The sequence below is a fragment of the Leptidea sinapis genome, chromosome 26, assembly GCF_905404315.1.
Source record: "Leptidea sinapis chromosome 26, ilLepSina1.1, whole genome shotgun sequence".
NCBI lineage: Eukaryota > Metazoa > Arthropoda > Insecta > Lepidoptera > Pieridae > Leptidea > Leptidea sinapis.
In genome coordinates this window covers 1,152,000-1,174,721 of record NC_066290.1, presented here as the reverse complement: position 1 = coordinate 1,174,721, position 22,722 = coordinate 1,152,000, and the positions used below count along the sequence as shown (strand labels likewise).

The following is a 22,722-nucleotide window of genomic DNA, read 5'->3' as shown; positions in this document are numbered from 1 at the left end:
CACGACCTTACTCGAAAGAGCGTCACATAGCCAAGCGTACAAGGAGCTGACCTTAAGAAGTTTTCACTTTAAATATCGAACTTCGGCCTATTTGGTTAAAACTAACGACATCTCAATGTATTTAAACATTTTGCAACTCGGGCCAACACCAAAACACTTCAGCCAAGTGTGTGTTAGTTACGTTGGAGTTCATTGACCCGCGACACAAACACAGATATTGTGTTTCATATTATACTGATTACTGCTACAAAATCAAGGTGAACTCTATAGGGATCTAGGTTTTTTGTTCATCAGAGTTACTTTTTATCGATTCTGATTTTTTCTTGTAAGTTTTATTATCTACGGATGGGTATTGGACTCACTAAATGGTTGTAGGTTACATCAAATGAGTTTTTAACTTTATTTACTAAATAGCTACCTGCTTATTGTAATAGTGTATTGGCCTATTGCGCTTCGAGATATGAATGTACATTGAAGGTAAGGAAGTCCCACAATTCATACCTATTGTTACGAATATTAAAGCCATAAGTCTACTTTACTTTAATTCCATAGACAATGTTGGTTCTCTCTAATCTGCCTTCTGACAACATAACCTCCTCTTTGTTCAGTAAGTTATTAACGGATTACTAACGTGTTTATCATTAACGATCTATTTTTTTCCGATTTAGTTTTATATATATTATTCACTAGCTAACGCTAGCCTTCGCTTCACTTGTTGCTTATTTTTATTTTAAGAACTAGCTGACCCAGCAAACGTTGTATTGCCGATATTAAAATCGCGATACAAAAGTAACTGTTGATCGTAGATGGCTGAAAATTTGAAGTTGTATGTATGTATTTAACAAATTTAAAAAAAAATGTCAAATAAATTAAAAAAAATCGTGTGGACCACCCTTAACATTTAGGGGGATGAAAAATAGATGTTGTCCAATTCTCAGACCTACCCAATATGCACTTAAAATTTCATGAGAATCGGTCAAGCCGTTTCGGTGGAGTTCAAAGTTTAACACCGTGACACGAGAATTTTATATATTAGAAAGATATCTTACTTTGACGTCGACCAATAACACTCATTTTTATTTTTGAATTATTTAATAATGTTACTTTGACTTTTATCTAAACAAATAACTTGTTTATTAAGTTTTTTTTTTAGTAAGCGGTTTCGATCCTGAAACGAAATGCCGAATCATGATGTTGTACATTGGCATTAACTCTTGGTATCACCTACTATCAAGTGGGTGATGGTTCCCATACTTTTCCGTTGTTAACTGAAATATAAAATGTTTTACTAATAAATAAAACATTATGCGCTATCGTCGATCTATGTAGAAAGAATCGTTTGGCAGTCGAATGACATTTACAGGGGAGTTTTACGTGTTAGTGTAGTATAAGGGCAACCAGCTCGTAAAATTCTTACTTGTACGGAATTTATTAACGTTGAATAACTGTGCTAATTTCACGGAACGACAAATCAAGAAAGGCATCCATTTATTAAATTATGACACGTGACAACACCTTTTTTTTATGGAATAGGAGGACAAACGAGCGTACGGGTCACCTGTTGTTAAGTGATCACCGCCGCCCACAATCTCTTGCAACACCAGAGGAATCACAGGAGCGTTGCTGGCCTTTAAGGAAGGTGTAAGCTCATTCCACAGCTTTGTACTACGTGGAAGAAAGCTCCTTGATAACCGCACTGTGGAGGACCGCATCCAGATGGTGGGGATGATATCCTAACTTATGGCGTGTCGTGCGAAGGTGGAATTCGGCGGCAGGAATTAGGTTAAACAGCTCTTCGGAACACTCCCCGTGATAAATGCGGTAGAAGACATACAATGAAGCGACGTCTCTACGCAACGCCAAGTGATCCAGCCGTTCACAGAGCACTGGGTCCACGACAATTCGAGCTGCTCTGCGTTGCACGCCGTCAAATGGATCGAGCTGATACTGGGGTGTGCCGGACCAGAGATGACAGCAATACTCCATGTGTGGTCGGATCTGCGCTTTGTACAGCGCTAGAATGTGGGCCGGCTTGAAGTATTGCCGTGCTCTATTAATGACGCCCAGTTTCTTTGAAGCCAATTTTGCTTTGCCCTCGAGATGGCCACGAAATTGGCAATCGCTCGAGATTTCGAGACCCAGTATTCCGATACTAGGCGAGGCTTTAAGAGAAGTGTTGTCGAAGAGCGGTGATACGACAAATGGGGGTTTTTTAGTGGACACTTTTACACTTACCTGCAACTCAAAAACGATTGTCAAATATGGACACTTCACAAGAAGGCGGCGGCGGCGTTAATTCCGAACATGGCCACGTGCCAAAGATCGCGCTGTAATCTCAGATTTGATATCATAATTTTATTTACTTAGCTAAAAGAACACACTATTGATATAAATGTTAATTTGTTCCTCCGTCTGAACTGAATTTTACATAATTTTTTGCCTGATTCAAAAATTTCATCCGGTTTATAGAAATTTAAAGTGATAGAAGAACATCGCAAAGAGACCGAGAACAAATAATACGTAGATATATTATCTTATAATATGTATATATAAATTACGTGACACGTTGTTTGTCCGCGATGGACTCATAAACTAATGAACGGATTTTAATGGGGATTACTTCAAGGGGGTGCAGTTTAGTCCAACTTGAGAGATAGGATAGCTTTTATTTCGATTTGGGACCCAACATTATTTTTATTTTCAATATTTGTTTTGTATGGACATATTTTCTATGAGAAAATTTATTGACGCACGGTTTGACAGTTCTGCTGTGAAACAATTTCATTATAACAACAGGGAGCATATGTTACGAATAAATCTTGATGTTTTGTAATATTATTGACAATTCATAAAAAAATAGTATTTTATTTATTACTAGCTGACCCGACAGCAGTTTAGTTCAGTTCAGTTTCACAGCAGAACTGTCAAACCGTGCGTCAATAAATTCTCTCACAGAAATTATGTATGGGCACATATAAGGAAAAACAAATTTGTTGTTTTTATTTAATTTAGCAGCATTTTCCTATTTATTCACCTTTTAAACCTTCTCTGGACTTCCACAAATAATTCAAGACCAAAATAAGCCAAATCGGCCCAGCCGTTCTCGAGTTTTGGCGAGACTAACGAACAGTAATTCATTTTTATATATATAGATGTATAGAACAACGTCTGTCGTGTCAGCTAGTACTTATATAAACAATATTAAAATATAATTGGGAACCTTTCAGTATATCAAATTAATATTTTTTATTATCTATTAGAAGCCATGAAAACCCATACGGGTGATATGTTCAATGTAGTTTAAAACTACCTCCGCCTTGACTGATTGTTTATATTCTTAATCTGCGGGCAGCCAGGTTATCACTGCGACACGAATGACTTATCGCGGTATGATGGATGCATATTGCCTAATAAATGCAAGACTGTGCAACACTATGTTGTTATAATATATATTTTATATAATTTAATATTCTATATCAATTTTATTGTGTTTGGAATAAATGAATGAATAAACTAATAATATTTCGTACTTTATTTAACACGGAAAGTTTTCCATTGGATCATATTTAAATTATTATAGTTTCTTCGTTTTTTTAACAAATCAGTTAATGATTACGTATGTTTTTAAAATATGTGTATGTTTTAGGTAAGACATGAGTCAGATAATAACGCGTAAGGGGCCGGTCGGTGAGGATAAGGAGAAAGATAAGGTGAGAACATTTATTAATACTACTACTCGGAGATTCTGTACAAGTATGCCATGCATTATAGTTAGTAATACCCTTAGTTATTATGTCAAGTTAATTTCAATTTAATAGGTTATTGGCAAATATCCGCCGTGGACAGGCGCCGGCCGGACTGTCTAATTATTCAACATATTAGTCACTCTGAGGACTTAGCCACATATCCCACCGCTGCGCCATTAATAAAGCGTAGAAGCGTACAACATCCCATGTAAATTATAAAAGAGACACATTTCAATAACTATTCATGCTGCCGGCGAAAACTTCACTATACTGCCACAGCTACTACAGCTACCAAAGGTAGTACTGTTGAACCGATACTCGATAAGTGTTCAGAAACACTCGCCCATCGTCCCTAGTGGTAATGTTCTAGTACAGTCCGATATTGGCCTGTCCCGCTTGTATACTCACTATACTCCAAAGACAAAACTATCGTAACTCTTTTCTACTATCTAGATCTTACTACCATCTTTATTACTGGCTGTGTGATATATATTCTACTACTAATTATTATTAGAACCTGTAAGTAGTTTAAATATGCCGTCGATACTACGTCTCTACTTTGAAGCTTGTTTCCATAATACGAGACTGCAAGTAATTCCTAAATATTTTTTTTTACTGTTAAAATATTGTATTCATCCTTAGTTTTGTATCTTTATAACCAGTTGTTTAATAATATGATATTCATTAAAAGGCCTCTAAGATTAATTCTTATAAGCTTATATTTAAAAAAAATGTATAATTTTACAGAAACACGCTGACAGTCCCGCAAAGGAAACGAAAAAGAAAATGGCTGCTCAAGCAGAAAAGGAGAAACAGGTGAACGAGAAAGAGAAGAGTACAGAAAAATCTAATTCGAGTGATAAAACTAACAAATCAAACCAGAACGACAAAGAAATTGTTGTTGATAAGTCAGGTGAAAAGAAAGATAAAGCTATAGAAAAATCTGCTGACAAGAAGGAGAATACAGCAGAAAAACCTGTAGATAAAAAGGAAAAAGCAACAGAGAAACCTGTAGACAAAAAAGAAAAAGCAACAGAAAAACCTGTAGACAAAAAAGAAAAAGCAACAGAGAAAGCTGAAGCAAAAAAGGACAAGGTTCCTGAAACAGGTGTAGAGAAAAAGGTTGAAAAGGTTGTTGAAAAGAAGCAACAGCCTGTTGAAAAAACTGTCGAAAAGGCAGCAGAGAAGAAAGATAAAGGGGAGAAGAAGGAGGCACATGTGCCTCCAATGGAAAGGGCGAAAGATGAGGCAAAGGAAAACGGGAAGGTTTGTAGTTTTGTTATATTTATATACAATTTATTGACATAGTATGACCACACTTATGCAAGTCAGTTATGCAGTTTGATTGTTGTATAGTACTTTATAAATTACATTTGGCCTTTTGACTTAAGTAAAACGTAATCCCACTAGAAGAGCATAGTATTCTAGTGTTGATACAGGATTATCTCACATTCTAGGATAATGAGTTGATCTAGTTTCTTCATACATACTACTAATATTATTGTTTAATGTACACCATATATTATATTATATATATGTATGAAGAAGAATGCTCAAATAGAAAACTTATTATTCTTATTCCAGGTAGGTTTAGCAATAGGATACATTTGTTATTCTTTAAATTAACACGATTTAGCGAAAACCTGTTCCTTTAATGGAAAAAAATGTTGCTGATCAAACTGAAAAGTATTTCCAAAAATATCAACAACAATGTCTGATAAATGACTAGTGTTCCACATTGTTATGGCTTTGCCACTTGATCTGAATTTTAAATCTGATAACATATTCGATCTTGTTCATGGATTGTAGCAAACCGAATTTTAAAATATGATAAAATTATTATATTTTCAGGGGGAGACGAGCGACACACCCAAGCCTAGCAACAAGCCAGCGCAGAATGGCACTCGAGTGAACGGCGATTGCGAAGTCACGGTGAGTTCTGAGGACGAGGAGTTCCCGGAGCTGGCGTACGAAGACTCGGATATCGAGTGCTTCGAGCCGTCCACGCCCGACGGCCTGCCCAGTCGCAGCTACACGCGCCGCTCGCAGGTCAGTCGACTGCCCGCGCCGGCGGCCATCTTGGATAGGCTGGGCGCACACTGCGGACTGACACTACGGTCTCCCCACTGTTGATACATCATCACCGCTTTTTTTTACTTGTGCGGGCCCATCTTAGTAACTGACTTATTCTGAATATAATAAATTCCATATCAGTATTAATGTTCGTATGAACCTGATTCACGTTCGTAGCTTTTTCCATGTGCATTCACTTATTAATATATAAACTCATATTCTTGGTAAGTTCCGCGCGGTTTTTTTAGTACTTGGTCTGTGAAATATAGACCCACACGCCAACCTTTTAATTCTAGAACCATCTCAGTTGGTTTACAGTAATATTATTCTAATACAGCTAAGATTGTTAAGAATTAGATCAAATCAAATCAAAATACTTTATTCGTATAGGTCAAGGAAATGACACTTATTAATGTCAAAAGTCGACTTTTCTTTTTACATTTACCATTATATTAATCAAGTACGGTGACATAGGAACTGTGGTGTTGCATTAGTTTCAGGAATTGTTACGGATGTGTGGTCTGGTAGTGGGGTGTGTTGTGGGAATTTTGGTGCTTCTTTGGAGATGGGTTTGGTGGGCTGGCGTGATGGGTGGACAGTTAGACCCCTTGATCAACTTGCAAGTACATTAATACCGATTATAAGTCATGACTGATTTAATAATATTTGTGATACATATTTAATTTTATATCAACTTAAGTTCTGTGAGTTAAGTAATATTTGGACCGAGCTTGTCTTGTCGGCTTGATGACGCGGTGTCAAATTTTTGTATGTTAAATGGGGGTAGTAATCTGTAGTACTATTTGGTACTCATTTAAGATTTGATTTTTGTGTGGACTAAAATTAGACACAATGCTTTTGTCAATAAGGTCCTCATAGATGTACAAAGTAAATATTAATAGTTATAATAAGTATAGCAGTTTAAATTCCGTTTCAAAGTTAGTGCAAAATTGAAATTGTGAATTTACTGTGTAATGAAGCTCTCACAAATCTCAAGTTGATCCAATTGTTTGAACGGTTTCGGTACATGTCTGTTTGTTTTGTGGTACCAATTAACAAACTAACAAACACAATTTGGGGTAAAGGTGAAGTCGACGCGCACGCCCGAGACGCCGCGACCGGCCTCGGATAAACAGACGGACAAGGAGTATGTGCCCGATGTAAGTGTTGTTTAGCTTTCCGACCGCCGGCTACTAACCGATGATCACAATCTGTGGCACTCGCTTGATAAGAAACATGTGTTGAATGTCACCTTTGTAAACCATTTACCAGCACTTCGGAAAAATTGAGCTATAATGAGAAGAAGTGGCGAGAAATTCATTGTCACTCTTTTCAATTAATGCTTCATCATTTTAAAAATTATTTTTGGTGTTGATATATCGAATGACGTCCACTGCCGGTGGTTACTTGGAGGAGTAGGCCAAAGCTTGGTGTGCTCATTAAGGCGAGACAGTATTCAGTATAAGCCATCACCTGCAACTAAATAAGGCGCAAATTCGGCCTCCCATGGAGTACTGTTCTCACCTCTGGGCGGCCGCTCCCCAGTATCAGCTTCTTCCACTGAACGCATAGAAACAAGAGCGGCTCAAATAATCGCCATGTCATCTCCGATCGGCTTGATTATTTGGCATTCCGTAGGGGGGTTTCCGTGGGGGTTTCTCTGCATATATAAACGCATACATTACGGGTAGTGCTCATAAGAGTTCGTGTATTAACACGAACCATTTGGTATTAACCAACAGTCTATTTTCACTATGGTGTCGGGTCATAAACGAGTATATACTTCCACGGCACAGATCGGCCACGCATCTCTTGGCCGCTGGCATAGCTTTTACTTGGGCGGAGGTTCTTTTCATTTCAATCAGGCCATTAGCCCGTTTGCCCCCGTTAATAAAAAAACTACAAGATAATATGGGTGGCGGTGCTTATTCGATGGTTACAAGAACTTTTATTTGCCCTTCTATTTTTACAAATGGTAGATAAGTATAAAAATAATTTCAATAAAATTTATAAGACATGTTCTACCAAACTATCACCTGTAGAATCCTAATTTACCTATAATAATAACGACAAAGTAGACACTGACTAAATGTGCCGCAGCTTGCAGAGACATTCGGCGAACGATATATTCTGACATGGGGTGAATTTGTCGATAAGGATGCGTGAAAAACACCTTCTCACAAAAACTAGTAATAATACTTAAAAAATGTTACAAATGAAATGATTTTGTATTCTTTGGGAAATATTTCGGATTGGTATCACTCGGTAGCTCGTTTTTTTGTTGCGATCACAACGCATCGCTCAATCTAATCGAGTTGATTATAAAGGCTGTTTGTACATGTTCATTATTTGACATGCCTGTCAATAAATCAGAGATTCCTTAAACTAAAAAATAAATGTCGTATTATTTTATATAAATATATTAGTTCAGAAGCTGTTTTAATATGTAAGGATGTCTAGTAGTAGCATAAGGAGAAGCTATTTGCGAAAACCTTTTATATATACTATATATACGTTATTTTATTGATTTTGTTTTAGTTCACGTTTGACACCCTACTATAATATTAAATAACGCATTTGAATCAATATTGCAGTCGAAAGAAACAAAACTTCTAAAATTAAAAGAAGACCCGCCGTCGGATCGCAAGTTGCGGTCATCGGACTCTCCCAAGCCACAAGACAGAAAAGAGAAGAACGACTCACAGAGGCCGGAAGATAATAAGAGTGAGCAGGATAGAGATGAAGCAGGCACAGGCAAAGTAGTGGAGAAGCCGTCACTTGAAATTATAGTTGATGTCGAAATGGAAGGTAAGTCGGAAATAAATATACATACACTCCATTGATGAATTGTCTGAAACTAAACTCTGCCTACGTGTCTATTAGGCATAGTTTTCGTTCAGTTGTGTTTTGACCGCGCTTTGAATACAACGCCACGCAACGTCCGTTCCGTGAATTTCGCACCATAATAAATGAGCTTCTTATGAGCGTATACAATTATAACCTTTGAATATTGAAATAAGGTGCTAATTTTAATGTAATCGGACATTTTTGACAACCTTTTTTATATGCGATTGTCAGTCTAGTTGTTAACCCTAAATCATCATTAATTCTAAAAATCGAGACTCACTTTATACACATTACGCAGCAGCTCTTCTTCTTTGTGTCCACTAGTCTTGGTATAACTTATTGTTAACAGAATGACACAGTTTTTACTGTCGTTAAATTCAATAATATCCTTTTCTATACATAGTGATGTGAAAACAATACGTATACCACGTAATATATAACGTAAATTAAATATCGCTTTATTGCACTTTCGTTCTTTTTTATGGAAAAGGAGGGCAAACGAGCGTACCTTGTGTTAAGTGATCACCGCCGCCCGCATTTTCTTACAACACCAGAGGAATCACAGGAGCGTTGCCGGCCTTTAAGGGGGGATGGCCTCCGGTCCTCGACACTAACCTATGCGAAACATAGCGGCACTAGGCCGCTACTTCACGCCGGTATTCTGTGCGAGTGTGGTAATTAACCCGGACGAGTCTGGCCCGATTGTGATGACATCATAAGACGGCAGTGTGACTCTCGCACTTCCAAAAGATTCGGACGAACAAGGCGATGAAAACAAAACCAATTATGTTTTGAACTGATTATTTCGGCTATTAGAACATAATAGTGCAATATTTAGCTTGAACTTGCACGAACAATGCGAAATAGTCATCCTAAGTTCGTACGATCGATGGTCAAGTAGGACGCTGCCTGATAGCACTGATATGAAGGTGTGGGGGTGTCAATACAAAGGCGTGTGTAGTATGACGTTGTGTGACCGCAGAGGAGAGAAGCAAGCCCGACACCAACTACAGCAAGTCCCGCGTGAAGGTGTCGCCGTACCGCCGCAGCGCACGCCTGCTGGACCAGACCACCAGCTCCGTGATGGCTGACTACACGGGTGAGTGCTCCCCAGAAGTCACAGAGGTTTACAAAACATATAGTCCCAGTCAAAATTCAAAATAATCTGAAATAGCATCTACGTGATCGTTCGTATTCATCATGAACAGCCGTAAGACGTCCATTGCTAGACAAAGGTGCTCTTTCCACCTTTGTCCAGCCAGAAAGCCAACCACGTTTGGTCACGAGTAAAACAACTAATCTTTACTATGTAGCACTACATCCGGGGACGTTCACTCGCAACAGCTTGTTAGAACTGCTTTCCTTCAACATCACACGGTTAATGTCACTATCGATGTCATGATAGTGAAAATTATTGTTGACACATACTCGGTTCAGACTAGATGTCAATACACTACAGTCTCCACCAAATATCTCCACGACGATCGCTCCTGCGCTGCCCTAACTGAACCACTGCGTCTTCCGATACGTGGTCGCAATTCGAGGACTTTACTGCTCCACCACACTCAGTTTCGCAATCATTTGAGCTATGTCGGTGACTTTGGTTCTCCTACGTATCTCCTCATTTCTGATCGATGATTCGATCTCGTAGGGAAGCTTCTACCCCTCTCTATTGCTCTCTAAGCGACCATGAGCTTGCTCATCAGACCTATATATATATATATAGATATAGTTAGCGACCACGTTTGCGTACCGCACGTCATTCATACTCATTATTTTCTTATTGCTAACTATAATCACACACACGACGACAACACGGACATACTACAACAACTTAAATTAAAAAATAAAAGATTTGGAAGTTTTAGTGCATCTTGGTGATTCAATTTGTGGGTGTTGGCATTTTCTCCATATCTGTCATTCACTGTAAAATTCACATATAATAAAATAATAAGCTTACATGCTTAGTGTTTATTTCATTACTAATCGGTTCACTATCAATTGTAAACTAAACACCCTGTTCAGTCAATGTGTTTATTAATTTTATCTACACCCATGCTTTAAATCCTTTATTAAAAATTCTAAAACAGTTAGCTTATTGCCTTTAAAACACCCAATGTCCTAATAACCATTACATCATCCAAACGAGTGTTGTAATGAAATTCAGTACAACATTACAACACTCGTATGGATGATGTAATGGTTACTAGGACTGGCTTTTTTAATGTTAGCAGTAAGCTAACTGTTTCAAAATCTTTATAGAAGATTCATATTATGGGTTTGGATAAAGTCTTGTATGCAACTGTTGATAATTAGGTCTTAAAACACTCATGTGATACTATTATCACATAAACCCACATTCGTGTTTTAATACCCCTTATTACACAACAGTTGCATAATAGTTCTTTATGCAAGTGTTGTGTAATAAGGCGTCACACGAGGCGAAGCCGAGTGTGATAATAGTATCACATGAGTGTTTTAATACCTAATTATAAACAGTTGCATACAAGACTTTATCTACACCCAGAATATGAATCCTCTAAAAGATTCTGAAACAGTTAGCTTACTGCTAACATTAAAACACCAGTCCTAGTAGTAACCTAATATCATCCATTACTGATTACTGAATTAACATTTTGTATAGTGCAATAATTAAAATTCACTCGAATATAATGTTCTTTTGCAGCGTTTAAAATGAATCGCTCATTTTTTGTAAACAAGACAATAAAAATATCGGAGAAAAATGGCAGGAATTCGAATAGCCTACTTTTTTTTACGGCGCGCGACGTTCTAGTTGTGTGGAACGCGGGTAAACGAAAATGTTCTTTTTTTGAAATTTATACAGATACCACGCATCGAACAATAAGAATGTGGCTGTCTGTTGAAACTCTTGCGCATGAAGGGATCGAAAAAAAAACATAGGAGTGTTGTTATGAAATTCAGTACAACATTACAACACTCGTTTGGATGATGTAATGGTTATTAGAACATTGGGTGTTTTAATGTTGGGAATAAGCTAATTGTTTCAGAATCTTTAATAGAGGATTTAAAGCATGGGTGTAGATAAATAACTATAATTTAATGCAAAAGGCAATAACACTACAATGGAGATGGACATAACTGAATCATCGGTCATCTCTGAGGAGCCGACAGAGAGCCCTTTCCTGAGTGGTCTGCGCATCAGAGGCCGGCGCTCGTATCGGCCGCTCAAGGAGATGACCCTGAGGAACATTGGAGTCAACACCAGCATCAGGTCAACGGCCAGTCTTAATGGTGAGGATTTGTTTTCGATTACGTGCAGATTATTATTGGCCTTGTTTCCGAAGCGATGAGAGTGAATATTATGGATTTTTTTAAGGACAATAAGGGACTAGATGAACAGGACTTTCAGCTGATGGTAATTGATACGCCTTGCCCATAGCAATGCAGTGCCACTCAGGATTCTTGAAAAACTCAAACATTCTGAGCGGCACTACAATTGCGCTCGTCACCGTGAGACATAAGATGTTATGTCTCATTTGCCCAGTAATATCACGAGATACGGCGCCCTTCAGACTAAAATACAATACAAATTGCTCCTTAAATAAGCGTTTTTGTTGTACCCATAATGTAGCCGGCATCCTGTGCAAAGGAGCCTCCCATGTCCTTTTGTAATATAAGAATGGCTTGTACGATCTCTGAATGTTGGTGTGTGATAAGATCATTTGATGGCCATATAAATTAATAGGCTATGGTACGATTACTATATTCTGTCGGTGATTTAGTTCTTATTAGATCGTGTTCGCACATCTACGGAACATTAAAAAAAATCGGGTTAATATGTTCTTCTTCTATGTCCTTTTCTACTCAGTGTGTGATTTCATGATTCGCTTTTTAGTTAGCGTGAAAGCATCATAAAGAAACTCATAATCTATACACATAAAAATGAATTGCTGTTCGGTAGTCTCACTAAAACTCGAGAACGGCTGGACAGATTTGGCAAATTTAGGTCTTGAATTATTTGTGGAAGTCCAGAGAAGCTTTAAAAGGTGAATAAATAGGAAAATGCTCGGAATTAAATAAAAACAACAAATTTGTTTTTCCTTTGATGTGTCCATACATAATTTCTATGAGAGAATTTATTGACTGTTCTGCTGTGAAACAATTTCATTACGACAGCAGGGTGCATATTTTACGAAATAATTCTTGATGTTATGATATATTATTGACAAATTCATAAAAAAACATTATTTTATTTATGATATACATAACAACGTCTGTCGGGTCAGCTAGTATTAAATAGAAGTTCAAATATTTTTATTCTAAATATCACTTATTACAAAAATTAGAAACTATCACCTATGCGAAAAAGTATGCCTCAGACAAGAGAAAAAGAGAAAAACATGGATTTTATTTGGTGCTTTTTAAATTTACTCTTTTGAAAAATTCGATGTTTTATTTATTTTCTCCTCGTTATAAAAGCGGTAAAGATGAATAATTGTTACCGTCAGTTTTCCTCAGGCCTTTCAGACAACTATTTGCCTCTTTGCCAGTTTTTCAACAGTAATTTAATTTCTCAACCTATCGGGGCTCACACTACCCCTGGTATTGAAAATAAAACCTCCACAATAATATCTTCCCATAAAAAACATAATATAAAGTATGTTTCTACGTTCTTACATAATCAGATGACTTTTATGACATTTGATTGTTTTATAATTTTAAGCATCGGAGCCGTCGGCGCGACCCACTGGCACTGTCGTGGGCAGGAAGCGCAAGCCGGAGAGCAACGAGGTGGAGATCGCGGAGGACGCGCCCGAGGGTCGCGGCAAGAGGAGCAGGCTGCTGGAGCGGCTCGGAGGACTCACCAGGACCTTCCGCTCCACCGGCGCCGCGCCGACCCCGGTCTGCGACATCAACGCTCAGGTACACACTCAGCGCGGCATAGGTGCCAACATACAAGAAGCCAGTCACGTACACGTACCAAAATAGGCGCACAGTAGACGACGAAATATGTACTAAGAATGTGAACATATACTGCATAAACCCTGTGTTTAAAGAATGCATAAAAATAACAGGGAAGTCTCAAAGGTGTCGTAAATTGCCCTGAATTCTTCAAGTCCATTTGAACCTAGTTCTAATACAACACTTTGAATTATTTAGCGATGTTTTCCTTCACTATAACAAGTATTAGAACATCAATTTACGTGGGTGACACTGAAAGTTTTTAGAACTGGCCAGTTAGAAACATTGCCAATGAAAACATTTTTGAATTTCAATTTTAGAACTCTTTGGTAACCTAAAGTAGTATATTGCATTCATTTGTCATTTGTTTTTGTGAATTGGCGGCAAATCTAAAACTCTTGTGACACGTTTAAATGAACCTAACGCGAGTTACTTAGAACTAATTTTCGGTCAATGATTTATAATGACTTTCGTTGTGGGCTTACTCAACAACAAAGCTAATGAAGCCACACCTCGTGCCACTTTTTACAATTTGTATAACGAGTTTAAACTTGGACGCAGCAATCTTAATGATGATCCGCGTGAGGGACGTCCTTTAACAGCGACTACAGAAGATAACATCAGTGCTGTAAGATGCATGATAGAGGAAGATAAGAGAGTAATCTATCAGCAGATACGCGCAAGCCTAGGCATTGGTATGAGTCAAGTTTAAAAATATTACACGAACATTTAGGCATCAGGAAGCTTTGTACCAGATGCATTCCCCATACTTTGTATTTCACATCGTCACCGGTGATGAAAGCTGGATATATTGCTACGAACCCGAAACCAAAAGACAATCAGCTCAGACGGTGTTTCCTTTCGAGGATCGGCCAACTAAGGTAAAGAAAGGAAGAAGTCAAGGAAAAAAGATGATTGACTCATTCTTTGGTCGGAAAGGTCGTTTCGCGACAGTTGTGCTAGAATATGGAAGGACAGTTACTGCAGACTGGTATGTCAATCGCTGTTTGCCTCTTGTCTTGGAAAAAATTCGACAGCATCACCCTCGAAGTGGGATCCTCCTTCACCACGACAATGCTTCAGCGCACTCCGTAAAACGGCCTGTTGAATATTTGACTATGGCAGGTGTCGAGATAATTAGTCATCCGCCATACTGCCCTGATCTGGCGGCCTGCGACTTTTTTTTATTTCCAACAACTAAAGACAAAATTCGAGGTATTCGCTTTACGAGCCCTGAAGATTCGGTGAAAGCGTACAAAAATACCATACAAGAGACCCCTGAGGAAGAATGGGCCCACTGCTTTTCTCAGTGGTTCCACCGAATGCGACGATGTGTAGAGAGGAACGGAGATTACTTTGAAAAACAATAAAAGTTCTTCATTTTCTAAACATTTTCAGTGTTACCTAGGTACCTTACATTGAACCGGTGCATTTCGGGTGAGAGGCTGGTGTCATAGTCATCGCTCCATCGTATCCTAGAGCCGGTACTTTATCTTATCGGTTACTTTATCTCATATACTTAAGTTTTTATTTCACATATATTGAGTGTTTGTAGTGACTGGTAATTATTAGAAACAGAGAAATTATAGAGTTTAGTTGGACTTTACTTCTCAAAATAAATAAGTGTTGCTTGTTAATACTTATATAATAATATACTTACCTATTTATTTTATTTTGTGCTATTCTGATGTTATGTTAATAATTTTCCAAATTCCGTTAATCTAATGTCAAAATAAAAAAAGTGTAATGAGTTGTGTGTTAACAGATAGTGGGCATCAACACGGATTTGCCGCTCCCTCAGCCGGTGGTGGTCGACGAGAGTGTGAGGTCCACGCAGGAAGTGGGGCGCGACCCTGAGCCAAGGGACAAGCGGTGTGTCGTTATGTGAGTTGTGTTTCGTATACGTTCGACCTGCCTATATCTTATTTATTTAACGTGAACGAAACTAGACCGTTCATTTTCTTTCGTCGACTAGTCAATCGACTAATGGTGGACTGTAGTCGCTAGACGGTTTTTTTACTAGTTTACATTGCGGAACGACAGAATCGACTGTATGGGCTCGTCGCGACCTCCGTGGTTACAAAGTAACCTTTAATTCGTAATAATTACTTTATTTGAATTTTATGCGAATTGTAAACTAAGATTATTAATTTATGCTGATTAAATTAATAATCTTAGTTTACAATTCACATTCTGTTTTAAATGGTCTGTTGGTCCGTTCATTCAACGCCCATTGCTTAATATCTTGTCACCGAATAGTTAGCCACCGCAACTGCATCATCCAGTGCACAGATGGCAGGGCACAATGGACTTTCCAGCGATTGTGATGGGGCTTCATAGTGGCGTTATTCCTTCATGAGTGTAATGGCAGTTAATGCCTACAAACAGATACTGCAAAGTTGTACAACCGACTTCAAACAAAGCCTTCAAGAAGTCGGTTTCCAAGAACTCCAGATGATCATATATGGTGGTAAAGTGAATAAACCAATCAAAATATTATTGATAATGCTTGCCATAAACAATAATTTTCGGAAAATGTGTTCTCATTCACCGAAAATTGTTCTTGAAAAGTGCTTAAACTTGATTTATAAAAAAAATACACTTGATCTAAAAAAACGTAATTCAAATAATATTTTCATGTTCATTTATGAATTATTATTTTTTGGAAAATTTAATTCATAAAATAAGCATTACTTCACGATTTACATGTTTCTACCTTAAGGCTATGGCACAGCGCTCATGTTCCGATTTAAAAAAAACACAAAATGGCTGCTATTGTATTACCCACCATATATACCCCATATGGTGGGTAAAAACTTCTTCTGAGGGGCTATTTGTCGATATATATTTCCGTATTTTTCCCCCAAAAAGGCTCCGACATCGACCAGACACATGAATTCAAATATATATTTTTGTGAATGAATTTGGTGCCAAGTTAAATATGCCAATATTGCAGTACAAATTATAAAGAAGCAAAAACCGATCGCATTTATGTGACACTTTTTTCTATAATTTATAAATTTGGTTGAATAATCTTTTTTGAATGGAATTTTATATTTCACAGGTAACAGTTAGTGTGAGATTTATTGTTCAAGATGAGAATTACTGGATGGAGCGAGTGTTCACATATTTTTATATATTAAGTGATCTCTCTGTAAAGGGGGGAGTCTATATTCTACGTCACACGTTAAAATCCTTTCTCTTTCCTACAGGGCAATAATGTGAAAGCTTTCGTTCCGATAAGAGGGCGCCAATATCAAAGTCCCCTTTGCTACGGGAGTTTTGTCATCAGGAATCCTTTTCTTATGAGAAGTTTTCCACAACAAAGGGAGGAAACCATTTTTTAAGAGACGAATTAATTAATTCTAGGTTAGGTGTTATAACACTTTTAAGCCTAAATATTTATAATCCATTAATAGAGGCACATGTTATTAATTATTTCATGATGATTTAACTTTACTTAGTAAAATATCTCAAAGTAATTAAGAAGTTTTGATCAAATTTGCAGAGTACCACGTGTGACTATTTTATAGATTGTCCTCGATTTTTAATATCAAAGACAAAGCAAAATATTTTATATTATAACGGTTTATAGAGATATTGTCGAATTTAGTTATACATTTATAATAATAATATATGACTTTAACATTTATATTTACTTGATTTTAAGGAGAATGGTTTGAGCTCGGGCTTTTTATACCGACTATAAGCCAAATTCTGCATGAAATTATTGTTAAGTTCTCTCAGTAATTGTCTTTTCTGTGTTTGTATGTATTTTTTTTTAATTTCATTGGAAATATTTAGAGAAATCATAAGATTTGTATTAACAATAACTAAATGAATAAGGCACTTATACTTTTTGGAAGACACAATAATTGTGAATTCATAATTTTTCTAAGAGGTGACAATCAAAACCGCCTTCAGAGAAATGTGTTTAAAAACATCGATCGTATTACGCATTTAAACACTCAATTTTTTATCTTTAGTTACTAGAATATATATATGTTTACGTTTCGGCCGTAATTGCAACACTAGTTGCCATATGAGGTTGCCATCGATAAGATATTCAATGGATATTCTGTTACGTAACGACTTAAAATTGTCCATATGTGGTTTACGTAAAATTTTTGTATTTATACAGATTTGTAAATATTTGATGTTATTATAATCTTGGTTCATTTTCATATGTGAAGTTTCATAAGATTTTAATGAAACTAAACTCAGAAGAAGATGATTCCATTTTTATGTCTTCCTTTGTCATTATTTCCAGCCTGAAATTCCACAGATACCTCGAAAATACTCCTTTGGTAAATGCAGACTGATATCTTTTTGTGATTCAAGGATTTTTTGGGGGATGTAATCGGGGAAGCCCATAAATATGTTAAAACAATGTCGAAATACAAAGAGCAGTTACATTTGAGTCTATTACGCGAAGGACATGACGTACGCGTGTACAAGTTCGGGATATTACGGTTGTAGATTGAGAGCGGGAACTGTGAATATAATATGTAGTATTATAGATATTGAAGTATTTAGACACTTTAAGTCGTATGTATTCATTGAGAGCTGGTTATTAAAGTAAAATTATTTATTGTACTCTCAATGTTAACAGTGAAGCGCGCTAATCGATACATATTTTTGTTCATTTTGATAGTTCAAGTTATCATCTACCATTACATTCTTCCACTAAACACAACTACGATCTTCTGTCTATATCTACGATATAAGATACTATTGCAATTTGCACGATTTGCAACTGCTAAATTATATTATGTATTAAGACAGGTAGGCGGCTAGTAGACGCCTACGCCCCGCACGAAGTCGTATACATTTCATATAAATTTACACTTAATTTACTGTCATCTTGTCACTCGGAAGACGTCCACTTGGCAAATTTTTATTGTAATGGTCGATTCAATAACAGTAGGGTTATGTTAGATTATTTAGAAGATATGTGTATATTATTTTAAAAATGGAGGACGATAAAAACGCTTAAAGCGAGAGGGAGAACGCCTTTTTCTGTATTCTTAAAGTTAAGATATTTGAGCTTATATTGGTTTACTGGTGGAATACGTATGTACGTACTACGTAGAAAAATTGCGTACCTACGTTTTTTTGACACAAAATATATGTTACAGATTGTACGATGTTTCAAAAAAATATTAACTAAGTAGCTGAAAATGAAGAAAAAACCGCACTTTTAATATAATTTTAGACGTTTCCTCGACTGTCACTAAATCTGAGTCACTGAATAAATTCTTTATGATAAATTCCTAGTTAACTTTTCAAATATATTTGCAAATTTAATTAGGACTACCTATTTAGCGGAGGACCCCTTGAAAAATAATTCTTAATATGGATCTCGATTGATTGTAAGTTGAGCAGTTTTCAAAGTTATTCCTCCGATATGGTCATTCATTGTATTCAGCTGGAACGGTTTTCGTTTTAAACTATCTTACAGTAAACCTATACAAATGAGGTCCAACATCAAATGACAGCTATGGTAAAGACGACAAAAAAGAATATCACAGTGCCTCACATCCAATACATGGAAATCGATATGAGTTTGTCCGTACTCAAAGAGATGTCGCACGCAATACGTATCCTTGATCAATATATGTAAGTTTCCATGTTCATTACGATGCTTAAAATGGATATAAAATATAAATACAGTTTTATTTTTATTGAATATGCATTTTGGGAATTATATCTATGAATAAAAATAGTACTCTAATAAAATGTTTATATTCTTATAAAATTAATACTTTATTATTTCAAAATATTATGTGGTATTGAGTTATAAAAGATTATATTAATTATATTTACCACCGAATTGTGAGTGTATTTTGTATTAAATAATCTGAAGTAAAGAAATAGGTAAAGTATTTTTGGTATCGTCCATAGTTTAGGATTAGTACCAATGTCTTGAACATGTTATATACATATAGCAGTTAGCTTAGTTATACAAATTGAGGTTGAATTGAAATTATAGATTGTTAAAAAATTTTCAAAATAAATTTTGTTTTATTTGGCCATGATTAATATATAATACTAATTGTCCCTTTTATAAAAATGCATAAAACAACGTTTTTATGTAAGAGGAGGACAAATGAAAATACATACGCGGGGGTCATCTGATAGTAAGTGATCACCGCGCCCCATACTGTCTTGTAACACCAGAGGTATTGGAAGAGCGATGCCGACCTTATAAAGAGTCGAATAAACGTACAAATGAATTGGAAAGACGAAAACAAACACGTGGCGAGTGGCGGATGAGGATCAAACCGGGGCTCCGTGTAGAGAGTCAACGAGTTGTACGTATTGCGCGCCCGACATGGATGAAATGAATGAAAATAATTGCACTAAAATACATAAAGTTACAATTTGTATATACCTAAGGCCGGGTTCCCACTATGCCGGACCGGCAGATTTACCGGTTCGGTAAAACTGCCGGAAGAGCTAATGGCTAAAGAATATATATGAAGCTGTTCTCATTATGCCGGATCCGGAAAAAATACCGAGCCCGGCATTTTTACCGAGCGTTTTGTCACTGCCGGACCGGAGTAATGTGAACGAATTTGTGCCGTCATCTGTCCCCCGCTCGCCCCGCCCGTGCTCCCCTCACGTGATTCGGCTCGCATTTTCTGATAAAAGAAGACGTGTAGCATGGACATTCAAGCAGAAACTTTAATAATGCTTGTCCAAGAGATACCTCTTCTGTTGGATAAAACCGAACAAGATCCGGTGTAATGTGAACAGTCTGTTCGGTTTCCGTCAGATCTACCGGTCCGGCATAGTGGGAACAAGGCCTAACAGTTATGTTAGCACCATTAGGCGACCTTATCGCTATCCAGCGATCTTTTCCAGGTAGGTAACCTAAACGTTTAGGTGATTTTATTTACATATAACTTGACATAACAAGCAATAAATTTACATCATATAGGATATTTATTATATACACAAATACAAATATTTGTGCAACTAAAATTAACATTTATACTGATTTACGCACAAAAGAGGAGAAAAAAATGGATTTAACAGCTACAAACATAATAAGACTTCAAATATATTATAAAACCTTTTCCACATCAATGAACAACGGCGCACGAAAGGTATACCATATTTTTCTTCGCTACGACGCTTTTTTCACCGAGCTCGTTATATGTGGATCCGGCCTGAGACAAATGTAGTTCGTAATTATTTCAACTATCATTCTCAAAGAACAAAAGACCACATTTACTAAATAGCAATAGTCTTTTGGGCATAAACTAATTCGCTAGAGCTTAAACGAAACTTTGCAATGAATCTACTTGCACGGTGTTGTCAGTTCGATATGATATGATTATAAAGATATTACATTACGCACCTAGGCAGAAAAGTAGGTTATCTCACCCGTAGAATATTGACAATCGCGGGTGGCAATGTATTACTTATCTCACGTGGTGCGTAGGTATACGATTTTTTTTTCACCTTGATGAAAAACTCGCTTTTAGTTTCTGGTACGAGGGACAAAAGTCGTCTTGCCGGGAGAGAATCGGCCACTTTTGTTCCTCGTACCAGGGACTAAAAGATAGCTTTTCATCGAGGTGGGAAACAAATAGTATATTATGATACACGTGAGCTAAGTTGCTCTTTATACATGAGGCTGTGGGTTGCAGCCCGAGGAGCAGGCGAGGGCTTCAATCAGCCGAGTGAGCAAGTCGCTCACGAGTTTCATACGCACTTCTTCAACACACCTGGGGAGGAAAAAACAAACATTGTTCAAACAAAATATGAAAATTATGGGAAATGGTGCGCGCGTTTTTTTCTCCCGCGCTGAATATAAGGTGATTTATCCATACTGCCTACTTATTAATTATTGTAAGGAGTCAAGTAAAGTTAGCAGCGGGTGTCTGACTACTTTACATAATAACTAGCTGACCCGAAGGACACTGTTCTGTAGATAATAAATAAAATACTGTTTTTTATGAATTTGTCGATAATATTTCATAACACCAAGAATTATTACGTAAAATATGCTCCTTTTGTTATAATGAAATTCTTTCACAGCAGAACTGTCAAACCATGCGTCAATAAATTCACTCATAGATAATATGTTCATACACAAATATTGGAAATAAAAATAATTATGGGTCCCAAATCGAAATAATAAAACTATCCCATCTCTCAAGTTGGACTAAACTGCACTCTATGAAGTACCTAATCCCCATTAAAATCCGTTCATTAGTTTAGGAGTTCACTGAAAACAAACTGGATTTATATACATTAAGAATTAAGTGATAAACACCATATATATTATAAATTATATTTTATAATAATTAAGGCCCATAGTTAGCGATCACGTCTGCGTACTGTAAGTCATCACTGGCAACACGCACTGGTTAAAAACCTTTAGACACTGTGGTATTTTGGACGAGAAGATTTTACGGAGCTTACCGAACGCTGCCCATGCGATTCGGATTCGACGAGTTACCTCTTTCTTGAAATTGGACCTGCCCAACTGGATTATTTGTCCAAGGTACGTACTCGTCAACAATTTCGAGAGTGCATTGCTGAATTGAGGAAGCTGTATTGAGGCCATCCAGCATATGGCTTAAGTCTTCCTTGGTCTCAGCCATGATTACGATATCGTCTGCAAATCGAAGGTAAGTGATTTATTTGCCGTTGATATGATGCCCAGCCCGTTTCAGTCCAGAAGCTTAAAGACATCTTACAACGCAGCGGTGAACAGCTTTCGCTTTCGCTCAGCTTGTCTGACTCCCCGCTGCAGTCGGATAGGTTTCGAGAACTGATCCTGGAGACGGACTGACACGGTTGCGATTCCATAGAAACACTTCAATGTTTCGATATATCGATAATGAATGTGGCACTTCTAAAGAGACTAAAACACCTCCTAGATTTCGATCGAATCAAAAGCTTTCTCATAGTCCACGAACGCCAAGAATAGTGGCTCGTTACACTTTTCCATCTTCTGTATAGCTTGCTGCAGCGTATGTATGTATGCTTGCTCGTAATGTGAGTGTGTCCAGTTGAGCTAAAAAAAATATACATAACACTTATCAGTCACTTACATAATATCTAGTCACTTGGGTACCTTTTTTTTAAAACGGCT

General features: G+C 37.0%; 1 protein-coding gene across 5 annotated transcripts in view; it reads left to right on the top strand.

Moving 5' to 3' along the window:
* LOC126972296 (myb-like protein X) overlaps positions 1-19,627 on the top strand; it is a 31,043-nt gene extending 11,416 nt beyond the window's left edge. For 2 of the 5 annotated variants that reach the window (XM_050818946.1, XM_050818947.1), the window contains exons 2-11: positions 3,647-3,710; positions 4,494-5,012; positions 5,598-5,795; positions 6,905-6,979; positions 8,414-8,627; positions 9,649-9,765; positions 11,757-11,939; positions 13,372-13,571; positions 15,376-15,494; positions 16,675-19,627. In XM_050818946.1, the coding sequence (XP_050674903.1) occupies positions 3,654-3,710; positions 4,494-5,012; positions 5,598-5,795; positions 6,905-6,979; positions 8,414-8,627; positions 9,649-9,765; positions 11,757-11,939; positions 13,372-13,571; positions 15,376-15,494; positions 16,675-16,678 (1,686 nt within the window). In that variant the 5' untranslated portion in view covers positions 3,647-3,653 and the 3' untranslated portion in view covers positions 16,679-19,627. The remainder of the gene's footprint in view (positions 1-3,646; positions 3,711-4,493; positions 5,013-5,597; positions 5,796-6,904; positions 6,980-8,413; positions 8,628-9,648; positions 9,766-11,756; positions 11,940-13,371; positions 13,572-15,375; positions 15,495-16,674) is intronic. The other 3 variants (XM_050818950.1, XM_050818951.1, XM_050818948.1) reach the window with 3 other exon arrangements.
* Positions 19,628-22,722: the final 3,095 nt, after the last annotated feature.